At 35.1% G+C, this 14133-nt stretch overlaps 1 protein-coding gene across 1 annotated transcript; it reads left to right on the top strand.

Moving 5' to 3' along the window:
• Nucleotides 1343-14133, top strand: LOC109848665. Its single transcript, XM_020418290.1, has 5 exons — nucleotides 1343-1689; nucleotides 2237-2520; nucleotides 9713-9933; nucleotides 10212-10815; nucleotides 12262-14133. The coding sequence occupies exons 3-5, from the start codon at nucleotides 9715-9717 to the stop codon at nucleotides 13869-13871; spliced, it is 2433 nt and encodes an 810-aa protein (XP_020273879.1). The 5' UTR covers nucleotides 1343-1689; nucleotides 2237-2520; nucleotides 9713-9714; the 3' UTR covers nucleotides 13872-14133.

Raw genomic sequence — 14133 nt, 5'->3', positions numbered from 1 at the left:
AATCATTTCTTAAACTCGAGATTCAGAAGAATCACCATTTAGGAAACTTAATTACTCGGCCATTTATAACTAAAAATATAAATTTGATATTGATCTCAACTAGTATTGCCGAAAGACAACCAGGAATATATCTTATCTTATAAATACAATGCACAAACAAGTTTTGATATCTTCTATGTTTTTATTTCTTTCCAAAAATTTATAGTAATTTTCATGTTAATATCTCCCTTGGTCTGAAGAGGGACCATAACGACTACAATCGATGGACAAAATAATGACGTGACACAGAAAACCTATGAGATCTTTTTTTTTTTTTTTAATGCCAGCTTTACATCAAGGTTACCATATTAAATAAATCATAAAAGAGAGAAGGGGGCTCAACAAAATTGTCGTTCTCCTATATCAAAATAGACTGGAACCCAAATCTTTGTTAACTTTAGGATCCTAAATCTTCATATTTACCAGAAACAAGGGTGCTATTTATAACAAATCAATAGTTCTGAGGGTGTAAATTAAAAACATGAAGATTTGAAGCTCTAATATAGAATCAACAGAGGTTTACGGTTCTAATATGACAAAACCCCATTAAAATATCTAGCACAGTCAATTAAGTGTTTTCTTAAGCTAAATATCACAAATTCTATCTTCTCAAGCAACACATAACAAATTGGGAGAAAAAAAAAATTAGTCTGTCGGTATGCTTAACTTTTCAAAAAAAAAAAAAAAAAAAAAACACTCTCATAATTAGCATAGTCCTGCATGGAAACCGCACGCGCAACACCTCTGAACCAATCTTGTGTATTAAAGTGCACAGTGGCCATGCACGCCGCCACCCCCCCCCCTAAATCGCACCGCCCACCGCGCTTACCCACGCTCACAAATCCTATTTGGTATAACCTTTTATTTTTTATTAAGGAAGAGCAGCCGCTGTGGGCCCCCCGGTACATTAATAAGTAGATATCCACCAAAATTAATACTGGTTGGCATATTGCAAGTAAAATATTATTATTATTATTAAAAGAGAGAAAAATAGGTAGTTTGTAGATTTTGTATTTTGGGGGGGATAGGAGTCTGTTACTCTCTGTCCTTTGGCAGGCAGAGCCTTTCGAAGTAAGTTTTTTTTTTTCATTTACTGTTTTTTTTAATCTAATTCTTTTCTCTGTCCTAAGCTATCGGCAAAAAGAAAAAAAAAAAGATTGAATTTTTACTTAAAAAATCCCATTTTTATCGCCACAGTAAATAATTGAAGCGTGGGGGCCATTTATAAAATAATGAAAAATAGTGGGTAGGGAATAAAAAGACCGGATGTTGACAAATCTTCATGTCACTGTTCTTGGAAGGTCGTTTGTTCTTGTGAGAGAGAGATCCCAGAGAGTCTTCGCTTTCATTCTCTCTTCCCCTCTCTCTCTCTCTCTCTCTCTCACTCCTCAACTTGATGAAAATCTGCAGTCTTTTCTCCTGTAATTTCGACCCATTAGTTTATTATTGTTGTTGGGTTATCTTTTGGTAGTGGGGTCCACTTGGGTCTTCTCTCTCTTCTTTAGTTTTGTTTGTCGCTGTTGTTGGGATTCCCTCTCTTTGTAATGGATGAAGAAGGGCTGCGCTCTCTTGGGTTCTGGGTTTTCCAAGTGCTCACGCTTAAGCATTTGCGGAGGAGCTTTAGAGATGGACGATAGTAGTGAGACTGAGGTTATTTTTTGTTGGATTTTTCTGTGATGGGTTTTCGTCAGTCATCTCAATTTGGGTGTTTTTTGGATTTAGAGCATGTGGACTGAGCGAAATTCCGAATTTTTTTTTTTTTTACTTTATTTGGTTGGTCCTTTGGTTTGTTGAATTGGGTTTGGATTGCTTTCTCATTAGATTGATTGATCTGGGTTATTGTTATTGTGTTTCATATATACGTCCTGAATTGTATGCTATTGAAATTGGGGTTGAATTCAACGAGGAGAAGCTTTACTTTATATTTTTGATCTTGATTGAGATTACTACCCTTTTGAAGATATGAATAATTGTCATTTTCTCAGATAGGGACTTAAAGTATTTGTTTATGATGAAAATACTTTTGCTTCATGTGAGATATGGAATTTTTTTCTTCTCGGTCAGTTTTGGGCCCTTGTTGTAAAATGTAATGCAGTTGGGTACTGATTGTGGATCATTATTGTTGGCTTGTAGATTCTCATGCTTATATCTTTCTCGTTGTACTTTACATTCTAAGATATTGCAGTTGTTTGTGCAGGTAGTAAATGTCTGATAACTAAGCTTTTGGTCTTGATTAGAAGTACTGAACCCCCCTATTCCCGTCGGCGAAATTGACTAGTGCAACACTTGCTAGATTGCTAGAGAGGATCTGTACTCGGAAAATTTTGAAGCTTCAAGGACTGGATACAATTTTGGGGAAGTGATACTTCCCTTCAGGTGGTGTGTATAAGATTTATCTTAATTTTCTGAATAATGTCAAACAGTCATATCTCCAGGCTTTAATGGGGCAGTTCTACAAGTGGCCGGTGCATGCTTGATAGGGTAATATTTTCTTTGATATTGTGGACCGTATTTTCTGAAATCATTACATTTGATATTTGGAATATTTAGTTCATTTTAGCTGAAATGTGTTTTCTCTATTCATGTTGAAAAATTCCGCTCAAATAACTCTATACAATTTCCTTATGAGCATAATATTACTGAATTGCATTGGCATGTGTCTATGAGTTTTGAAGAAAATGAAAAGAAATGAATTTTGATCATTTGATAAGAATGTTTTTCTTTGAGATGGGTGCAGGACATAGTAAATTAGTAATTTGCGAATGTAAGTTGCTTTCTACCAAACACATGTAATATTAGAAGGTAGTTTCTCCAATATTAATTTATCTTCTATTTCCTAATGTATAACATTTAATGTATAGAACCGTAATGAACTATTATAGGAATGCTTCTTATTGTCCGAGTATGTTAATTGACTTAGAATGTGGTAACTGTTATGGAGTTTGTTTGAATTTGTAAGTGGAGAGTGATTTTTGTTGGTTGGTAGGTTATTGATCCATGTTTCGGGTGTACAAAATCTTCTAGTAGGGATTTAGAGGAGTGTATACATGTGCACGCTACTTGCACACAAGTTAAGGATAGGGAATTCTGTTTCAGGACTCGAGATATTGATACGGAAGATATTACCATTCTTTTTATTGATTATTGAATCTCTATTTGCTAAATTTTATCAGTAAGTTTCCACAAGATGTGCCCTCTCTTCACAAGTTATGTACACCGTTTGCTGGGCAAGCTTTTAGGTCAAACTTTTCCTGAAAGCGGTAGGCAAAATGTGAGCAATAGTGAATAGCACTTACTCAATTAAGCAAAATTTACATTCCAGTTGCTGGATATATGACATACCCAATGATGAGTCTAAAATAAGAGAAATACATAATATGCAACTTTTACATAAGTGTCCTTAAAATGTTTTAAATATGTATATTTGTCATAAGATACGTTGTACAATCTATCTTTCTCAAAACTAGGGAGTTTTTTACTGCGAGAAATTTTTATTTATATTAGACCACAAACACTTATTTATACTCACCAGTAATGACTAGATTTTGGTAAACATTTTAAATACAAATTATAAACCTCAGCCTTCACCAAAACTTTAGAGTTTTGGTGCATGGGAGCGACTTCAAAATGGTACCAAATCTACCACAGTTAAAGTTTGATTAGAAACACATTTAAAGTGGATTTAAAAAGGTATTTCATTATAATATAACTCAGGTTTCAGCCTACGAAAAGGATGCTCGAACTATAAGAGCATGTTACAGCATAACTAACCCTCAACACTCAATAAAACTTTCAATGTCGTGTTGTAGTATAAGGGACTTTAACAAACTTAAAAGCTTGGACGTAATCAACATAATTAATGATTTAATCCTAAAAATATTTTAATTTATCAAATCTGAAGTTATAAATCATTTCAACTTAGAGGGAAACTATTGAACTCATTGCAATACTCATGTTACTTCTGCATTAAAACTATTGTCTAGTTTACGGGTGTCCTTTTAGGTATTTAGTGTTGAACGGTCTGATTTCTTTTACCCTTTAACGTAATAGAAGTGATCATATGGATAGCATCTCTGAGAAATATCTTTAAAGTGTTGTTTGTAGAAGTTTCCAAGGAAACTCACTTTTGCTCAAGATGCCATGCTAACAATCAGAAGGAAAACAATGGCTCTTATATTTTACTATTTTTATAATGTTTTTTTGTGTGTAATACTCTTAAAATGAGTTATCACGTTCGCTTTCCTTGTCGGTGGCCTTGGACTGCTTATTTAGATCTTCATTAGTTACCCGGATGATAACTGATAATTAAAACACCTACTGCTAAAAGTAAGCCTAGATCAGAGCATATTTCCATGTGGGAATTAGGAATCTGAGTGGGTGTAAAACATTCCATATTATCACAACTTTTACATTTTATATGTAACTTTTGTGAAAATGTTTTTGGAGCCTATATTACACAGGACCTGTTGTTAGTGGTCTTTGTCAATGTGCTTGATTTGTTAGTTTTTCCTTATTTTCCTTACAATCTCCGTACGGTAAAATTTGTACCTTTTCTTTTCTCCATATCCTAGTGTCCATGAAGGTTTTGGAAATTTTGAGTGCATAAAAGACAGATACTAGACTTATGTACATGAAAAATACTACAGAAGTGATGCCAAAATGAACCTAAAACATTTTTGCATATCACCAAGCTCAAAAGAAATATCAGAGAAAATAATAGAGAACTGAGCAAAGATGGAACAAGACTTGTATCACCCATCTCAAATAGATATTAAGGAAATTGAAATTAAACATTTTTATGTCCAAAATTAGAATTCATAGACCTAATGTTGCATTCAGTAAAAATTTATGATACATGCATAGAATGTACTCAATGTGTACAAGTCTGCCCCGCAAATGTGTTTGAAATGATACCTTAGGACATTTATAGAACAACTTTGGAACAAGCTTGTACTTTGCAGATGAATACCATTTCTTTTTCGCTAAATTTAATCAATTGATGAAGATGGTTGCGAGTAATGATAGATCACAACCATATTATTAAAAGCTTCTTTGGTCAGAACCAATGAGTCTGTTAGATATGATGCAAAATGGATACTTTTCTATTGTTGATTAACTTTTTTATGAAAAATACAACCCGGAGTTTGAAGAAGGGGAGGGTTCCTCGACCTGAAATAGATAGAGGAGAGTTTATTCAATCATATAATTTGGGCTCCTAGAATATGACGCCCTTGTGGCAATCTATTTCTTTGTATTGAAAGGCCCATTGTATTGGGATTTCCCTATTGGGCCAGGTTTTTTAGGGCAAGCGGTCACTTATTATTAAGAGGATGAGCTTCAAGAGAATGATTCAGAGTTTTTACAAAATGGAACCGTGTAGTACTAGACACGAAATAGATTTCCCAAAGAATAAGGCTTTTTTTGAATTAACCACTTCATTTGGGACTCTGTGGATCACTATTCAAAGATTAGCACTATCTCAGTGTTTTCACGTTAAGAATTCTTCATTGATGAATAGATGTCAAAGGGGCTCATTACACTGTGCATTAAATAAAGTTGCACTTAGGCGGTGTTTCTCTGAATGCAAGTAAAAGACGAGAGTGAGAAAGTGACTCATTTTTAACATTTTAAGTGTCCGTTTGCATGAAAGAAAGTGAAATGCAAGAAAGTTACCATATAGGATTTAATGCAATTTTGACTTCTAAAAAAGTAGTGAAGTCACATAAAAGAGACAAAAATGGTAATCAATTTTATAAAATAATTTTTAACTATATTTACTAATTAGTCCTATATTGCCATATCATTTTTACATTGCACTTTCTACAATAATTTCGTTTTTCAAACAAACACTATATTTTATTTTCATGTTGACATGGATGTGAGAGTCATTTGCAAATAATAATAACAATAATAATCATCAATGTTATCAATAGCGGATAGCGTCGCGTAGCGGTGAGACATTGCTAAGGCTATTTGGAGATATTGCGGAAAAATAGCGGTAAAAAGCGTAAAATCAAATAACGGTCTAATTTAGATATGTATAAATACTAAAAAAAGAAATATTAAAGAAAAATCTAAAAGATCTAAAAGTACATATTTAATAATTTAAAGAGATCCTAAATATGAAATAGACATGTAACCATCACGTAATACCGAAGATGACTAGATGAGTCAAAGAGTAGTCGTTTTCGAGAAGAAGAGCTGAGCGGTGAGAGGATTGCCCTAAAAGAAGCTCACAGTGAAGGAGGTGAGAGGAAGTTCTGAGGTAGGTGTCAGAGACTATGAGAGGAGGCGAGAGAATGCCGAAAATCACAGGAGACGGTGGAATGCAATGGTCAAGGGTTGGGTTTAATTTTAAAAAATAAACCTCAAACCGCTTTTATATAGCAGTCAAAAAGCAGATTTCGCATGCAAGCGTCTACTATTTACCGTTATGGCACACTATTAGCCGCTTTTCCTAACGGAAAGCGCATATTCTGCAATATGTCACTGCTATTGGGCGACAACGTTGGCGATAGCGTAGCGGGAAGGGCCCGCTAATGCTATTAGCGTCGCTATTGCAGGGCTATTTATCGCTATTTATAACAGTGATAATCACCTACACAATTTCAATTCACTTTCAAATTGCCAAACATCCCCTTATTGACGGTAAAGTTTGGAGATAGAACATCAAAATGAAAGTGAGAAACAGTGAAATTGGGGCCACATGATATATACATAGAAGGATTTAAACCTTACATTCTCATTGATTCCAATGTCTGTTTGATTGAAATTCATAAGATCTACCAGAGTGGCAACCATAAAAATTAACTCGCATCTAGGCCAAGAAAAGTATCATAAACCGAACAAAGTGGTTAATATAAAAACTTCACACAAATATTTAAAACATTATATTAGAACCTGACATACATAATGTTTCATCCAGAAGTAGGCATCTACATGTCCATATTGAATCATAATTTTATTTTTAAATTAGTAACATCCACATGTTTCTATTTTGACAAGTACTAGGCCTAGATGCCAAATATGAAGTGCACTAATGAATACCGTGTGCATGAATAAATATGTAAACACACATGTACACACTTGATATTCAAACACAGGCATAAGTGTCCTTAAATGAGTCAGGACAACTATAACTTCAGCTTAGATTGTTTTCTAGTGAGCTTAAAATCAAGTTGAGATTGACTTAGCTGCTGACAAGCCAGGTCGAGCTATTCATTTGTGCACATTTAGTTGTGACATCTTCGTGAAGGGTCCTAATGGTGCACAACATCGTGCTTCAGATCTAGTTTGAACCTAATTCTTTCTAACTGGGGTTAGATCTTCTTCTAGACTTATGTCGCACAGGTGCGGATAAGGGACACGACAAATTTTTTAAAGGTAGGATACATGGACACAACTATATATACATAATAAAATTAATAATTTACATGAGATTTGTATTGCCTTTTCATTTACATGTTATGATAATTAAAATTCCTATAACATTTTTATGTTTCTTTTATTTAGTCGATTAAAAATCCACATGTTTCTCAAACTAGATACCTAAAAATGTTTTGGTTTAGCCCATGATGGAGGTGTTCATATATGCTGCATGTTTTCTTTGCCTTATGACTTGTATAAACATGTCCTTGCTAGCATGAAAGCACTTGGCCTTGAACTTAAACTTGACTATCTCTGAAATAGGTTCAAATATTGTATAGTATATGCAGAAATTGTATACATGAATTGGTTGATTCTGGCTTAAATGATGAAGTTTAGAATAAAAGAATAAGTTCAGCAAATTGCCTCTTTCTTAAGCAGGTAGAATGCAATGTAGGAAGTTTTTGGCATGGTATAACAAGATTACACCTCCAAGGAGGTCTTATAGTCACATCTAATTCTTCCTTGTATTCAATATAGAAACTTAAATAATATTCCATGAGTTAACTAATTTTTCCAAATCCTATACCGACTTTTATAAGATTTTAGGAAGGTAAAATCAGATTTTAACTTAAGGAACAAGAGAAAGAGAAGGATCTGAAAGAAGATTGATTTTAATGAAATGCTAATTTAGGTATTTTAACTATGCGTAAACAATAAAAAGTTCATGGTACTGGAGCAGTGAACTCTTTTATTGATATGCAAATGGATACAATCCTATATTTAGAATATGAATATGTTGAGTATATTGTAGCAACAAATTATAAATGTGTGTTTGTTAACATTCATTATCTGTGGCATATATGGTTTGATAAGGCTATAAGAACTAGAGAGCATTGTATCTCGGATGTTCTGAAATACTTTCAATTGATTTAAATATACTGTTATGTGAACAATTATGATCTTTAATAAGAAAGTAGGAAAAATGCTTAACGCCTATTTGAAATTTGGGCTCACTCCAGTTGGTTCGGGCATTAGAAAAATTCCTAATCAGACTTCATTAGTACTCAAGATATAAAGCTTAGTATTCTCATTTATATTCCATGTTGTATGTCATGTAGTAAGCCATGAGAGTGCAAAATGTGGTTTGGCTCAATTCACGGCCAATATTGACTGGTCAGGTGACGATTGACTCTCAAGACCCATCATTTAAACCCTCTTAAACTCTATCAATTTCCCAGTGTGGACTATTAGTGGGGCATCACATTGTACGTATGTATGTGTAATGGATACTGTCAACATACAGCTTTACATGAAGGTAACTTGAATGCGGGGGAGACTGAAAGACAGCGAGAGGGAATGCATTCTTTAAGATTTTAAGATTACCCACTTGAAATAGTGGGGCCTTTAGAAAGGAACTGTCATATAACAGTTTAACCTAAAATATAACCAAGAGAAAAAGGTTAGAGTAATGTTTCTGGTGAGCCGACTTACAAGCACACGATTAATTAATGCATTTAATTCTGAATAACACTTACTAAAGAGTTAGGAAAGTGCTGATCCATTATAATGGTGGCTGATGTGGAGTTTGAGGGAGTAGATATACACATTACAAGCTACACCTGCGGCAATTTCTACCGTTGTAGAAAACATCCCGCAAACCACTGGTTGGTTTGTGATTACTCTGGAAGCATGTGTTATTTCATGAGCCATGATTAACTTGATATAGATTGTTTCCGTCGTTTAGGTGCAAAATATGATTCTAGATACATGAATAGATTCTTGCTGATGGTTATCAGACAGAAATGGGAATCAAGGCTGAACAATCAATTAACATCATTTTTAGTTCAATCATATGCCTTTATAGTCTATGAAACTCATATAAGTTGACTTCAAAATGTCGTCTTCCTGTTATTTGTTCCTGAATCGTCTTTATCATAATCAGTATTACCTTTGAACTACTAATTTTACACCTGGATTATTTAGTAAATTCTCCATGTGTTACCAACCAATTGCAAACATGTTGAGACAAGCAATCTCACACATATCTCATGTATTGAATACTTATGTCACTTTTCATTTTTACGATGTATAAATATTGTCATGCGTGTAGATATCACTAAAATAATAATTTGCATCATGAGGATAACTTTCTGTTCTATGAATTCTTGTTTCAGTTTGTTTTTTTAGGTGCCCAAAGTAATGAGATATAACCATCTTACCTTTTCACAGGACGCACTTTCATAAATCTTCTCTTTGATGATAATCTACCTGTTTCTTTGCTAACTTTTCTGGTAATGCTTTGCAGTAATGGGCACAAGGGTGCAGCATACAAGCTACCTGCAAACTTGTTGTACTATGAGGGATCTTAATGAGGATGCAAATGGATATTGGTCTCAGTACTATGAGGATAAAGCATCAGGTAGAAAGATGTGTAACAATTACCAGCCAATAAACGGGTTTGTAGATTATGATAAAGAAATGTTGAAGAGGACAATGCTTGAACATGAGGCCATATTCAGGAAACAGGTAAAACATCCACAACCTTATTCTAGATTTTTAAAACATGATCATTATGGTTGTTTAAAGTTTCTCTATTTCCTTCTAATTTTTTGAGTCATGTGGTCGATTGATAAGTCTCATATGCCTAATGACTAGGAGAATAAACATATACTTCCGTTCCTTAATGTACTTATATGGAAATTAGACCTATATGGTATGTTTTCTCTTATCAATCACTTAATATTCTTGTTCTGATCTTTTTAATTTGATATATTTTTCCACTGTGTGATCTTCTTATGACCCAGGTATATGAACTGCATCGTCTTTATAGGATCCAAAAGGACATGATGGATGAATTGAAGAAAGGGCCACAGAAACGCCTACAAGTCGACATTTTGCAATCAAATTCTTTCTCATCCCAAAAACCGTCAAGATTTGTAACTGTAACTGACGACAGGAAACCCACTTTGAATTTTCTGAATGAAAACAGTGTGCAGTCTGGTTCAGTTTCTACCGAGAAAAAGATTTCTGTCAATGATGGTGATATCTCAGACTCTAATCATGGAGAGCCCCAAAAGAGAATGTTTGATCTTCAACTTCCAGCTGAAGTGTATATAGATTGTGAAGAAGAAAAAGCAGGGAAGGAAACTGTTGCTGATCTAAATGAACCTTGTGGAGAAATATGTTTTGAAAAAGCTGCTGATTCAGTTTCCAGTAAACTTCCTGGACGAATAACTCCTTTTGCAGAGAATCAGGGTCTTCGATTGCCTGTGAGATTAGAAACATGTTTCTCAGGGTTGCCAACTGATTTTCTCAAAGGCAGGCACTTTGATGAAGGTACTAGTTCGAATCATTTTTGTGCGGGAGCTGAAACCAGTCGGGGATGGCCATTTTTTAATAATGAAGCTGGTAAGAGTTCCTTGCTTGAAATTTAATTGCATATTATCTTCTGTTTGGGGGCATATAAATGAAATGACTAAAATTGCTGCATAACTTTTATACAGACAATTAATGTTTTGTGTGAATGCTTGTCAGTTGTGAGCATGTGTGTGGCTGTAGTGTTTTTTTCCCTCCTCCTTTGGGGTTTTAAAATTTTTAGAAATGTTGCAGTTATCCTTGAAAGTTCTTAGTCTATTGATTTAATTTGAGTCTAGGTTGCATTAGTGCAGGTACATCATAAATACAACACTGTACAAGTGTGCAAAAATGAGGGATCATGTATGATGAGACTTCTAAGTGATATAAATCATGACTTCCACAGAAGTAGTTAGTCTAACAGAGATTTTCCTTAAAAAGAACTTCTGGTTGGAATCTAGTCCTGATAAATTGGATGAAATTTCTCTAAAGCTTATTGTTCACCAGTCTACCACAACTGCTCTATGGGTTTGTTTTGGCTGTAAGACCGTGTCATTAATCTGAATCTTTTTAAATAAATGTTATGAAGTAATTGAGGAGATAAATTTTAGATGGATGAATTTTGGGATCAATAACAAAAGAAGAACACTCCATACAATCTTAAACAGTGTATGAAAATAGATCATCGATCTTGAATAACAAAAAAAAAAAGTCCACCGAATTTTGGTCATCATCTTGTAAACGTTTTCTGGATGTTTTAGATAATATGGCTAGTCAAGTGCTTGTTCAATGGCTGTTTTGTTTGGAAGACTCGTACCCAGTTTTAGAAGCTTCAGGTGATCATATAGATGATGCATTTTTATTTGTTTGTTCGATCTAACACATAAAAGAAATAACTCAGAAGGTCTTCTTTTGTATGCTTCCTTTCAATTTATTGAAAACTTTTACTTATAGGTTTCTCAAAGCATTGACTTAGTATAAAGTTAAAAGAACAGCGTTGCACCCTTGAGATTTCGTGTTTTGCTTGAGAATATTTTCCACTGGGCAGTTGAAAAATACTAGGAGATGGTCTTATACGGGCAGTTCAGCTAAACCGTCCATATAGACCATCTGATGTTTTAATCCTTAGTATACTTGTGTCAATTTTTTGGGCCATATTTTGAAACTTTACGTTCTTCCTGCTTACTGCCCTTCTGCTCTTAACCGGCTTTCAGTTCCTGTTCTTGTTTTGTATTTATATCCTTTAACAGCCTATATTTGTTTATCGTGCTAAAAAAATAAATAAAGCTGGCAAGCAAACTTTTATAGTCATCAGCAATTTAGATTGAAAATATCAAATTACTGGTCCGACTAGTGAAAATCGCTTCAGTTCTCCATCTCATGCTCAACTTATAAAGATCTCTATCCTATATATTAGCATGTCATGATTGTTTCTATCAACATATTGATCCTTTTCTGTTACTTGACTTTCAATTTGTGATGCAATATTAAATTTTACAGGCCAAAGCACTAGCGGTCTAAAATTGTTCGGTCCGGGTTCCTCTAAGGAGAAAGTCTCCATATCATCTGAACAGAGTAAAAGAGATACATGGTTCAAACCAAAACCTGAATTCTCTGAAAGAAACTCTCTTTATAGTTACTTGGATTATAAAACTTCTCCCTCTCCACTTCTTTCATCTTGGGGCAGACCGCCAAATGGATACAATCATGTACCATTAGCAGTTTCATCATTTCAATGCTTCCAAGGATCAGCTTCTCTAAACCATGGCAACGCTTATAGTAAATGGCCCTATAGTGGTGACTTGAATGGTTATAGCCAGTCAATTACCTTTGGTAAGCCAAACCCCAGTGGTGAAAAGAACGACGGTAGCTCTGAACATTCTAGTTCTCAAAAGTCCCAAAAAGATTTACATTTGAATCAAACACTTTTGAACGGATTCCGAAGTGGTTTCACTACCGAGAAAATCAATGAATCAGAGCCTAAGTGTGAAGATCCATTAGAGGCTCCCTCTTGGCTTAAAAAGAAGCCAACTTACAGTGCCTCCTCCCTAATGGAGTTGGACTTGTCACAAGGTTATCCTCAACTGAGGAGAAAAGAAACAGAGAGGAACATTAACTTATTCAATTTGCAAGACTTTCCATCATCTTCACAGGGGAACGTGATCACAACGAAGAAAAACTTGGCATCAACTGAGCAAAGTAGTAAGAAAATCTTTGGATTTTCCATTCCTGAGAAAACCCAACAAGCAGTTCAATTTTTGCCTCATCAGGAGCAATCCCAAATTGTAGTTACAGAAAGCAGTGGCATGAGCTCGAGAGGTCACATCGATTTGAACTTTGACCTGAATTTGGCTGAAAGTGAGAAGGCAGAAATTCCCTCTCAAGTTTCTGCACCAACTGTTGCTTTTGAGATTGATTTGGAAGCACCAATTGTATTTGAGGGAGAAAAGCAAGATGATGCCTCAGTTAAAGAAGCAGCTGAAAGTATTCTCTTGATATCATCAGATCAATCTAAATACTTAGATGACAAAGTTCCATGTTACAATCCTTTGCCTTGGTTCGCAGAAGTTGTATCATCGACCACAGAGATTATTAAAGAATCTTCAGATGATAGCTTTGAGGTTTTAACCTTAGAGCTTGAAGAAATCAGACCTGAGGAGTATTTGTCCCAATCATGGAAAGGACTAGAACAAAAGGACGACGATAATGATGATGAAAAGAGCAATATTGCTTCACTTCTCTTCACAAAGCCAAAGAGGGGACAACAAAGAAAGAGAAGACAGAAGAGGGATTTCCAAAGAGATATCCTCCCGGGTCTTTCCTCGTTATCGAGGCACGAAGTGATTGAAGATTTACAAACCATTGGAACACTAATGAAAGCCTCAGGTCAAATTTGGCAGGGAGCCGGATTGACGAGGAGTTCTAGAGGTCGGAAACCTAGGAGCTTGGCTGTCACCGCAGAAGAGATTCATGTAAGCCCACCTCCGGTAAGTCCTCTTCCGCAACCAGCTCCTGCAGTGGTTCAGCTTGGATGGGGAAGGACAACAAGGAGGTGCCGAAGGCAGAGGTTACCGCCTCAAGTGACAAATGTTGCAGCTCCTCTAACATGAAGAAGATGTAACTGGGTATAGTGAACTTTTATAGCGGAAATTGAGATCAGGGGGAAAATGGGTTTTGATATAACGGGGTACACAAAAGGTGATTACAGTGATGCATGGCCATGGTTGTACATGCTTTCTAGTTTCCGAATTTCATAAACAGCTTGTACATTTTAGAATAAATGCTGAATCATTTTCAAGCAAATCAGAGACCATAATTAGCTCTGCTCTAGCTCTCAAAAGAAAAAAAGGTATCGAAGGTAAGAGTTCTTCA

This window comes from Asparagus officinalis, chromosome 7, assembly GCF_001876935.1.
Source record: "Asparagus officinalis chromosome 7, Aspof.V1, whole genome shotgun sequence".
NCBI classification, from domain to species: domain Eukaryota; kingdom Viridiplantae; phylum Streptophyta; class Magnoliopsida; order Asparagales; family Asparagaceae; genus Asparagus; species Asparagus officinalis.
Note: the sequence above shows the minus strand (reverse complement) of the source record. Positions and strands in the feature narration are given on the sequence as shown.

Excerpts from the sequence above, each read along its gene's own strand:
- LOC109848665 (XM_020418290.1), top strand. The coding sequence starts at position 9,715 with ATGGGCACAAGGGTGCAGCATACAAGCTACCTGCAAACTTGTTGTACT. Across the intron at positions 9,934-10,211 it reads AGGCCATATTCAGGAAACAG|GTATATGAACTGCATCGTCT; the intron begins GTAAAACATCCA and ends CTTATGACCCAG. Across the intron at positions 10,816-12,261 it reads ATTTTTTAATAATGAAGCTG|GCCAAAGCACTAGCGGTCTA; the intron begins GTAAGAGTTCCT and ends TAAATTTTACAG.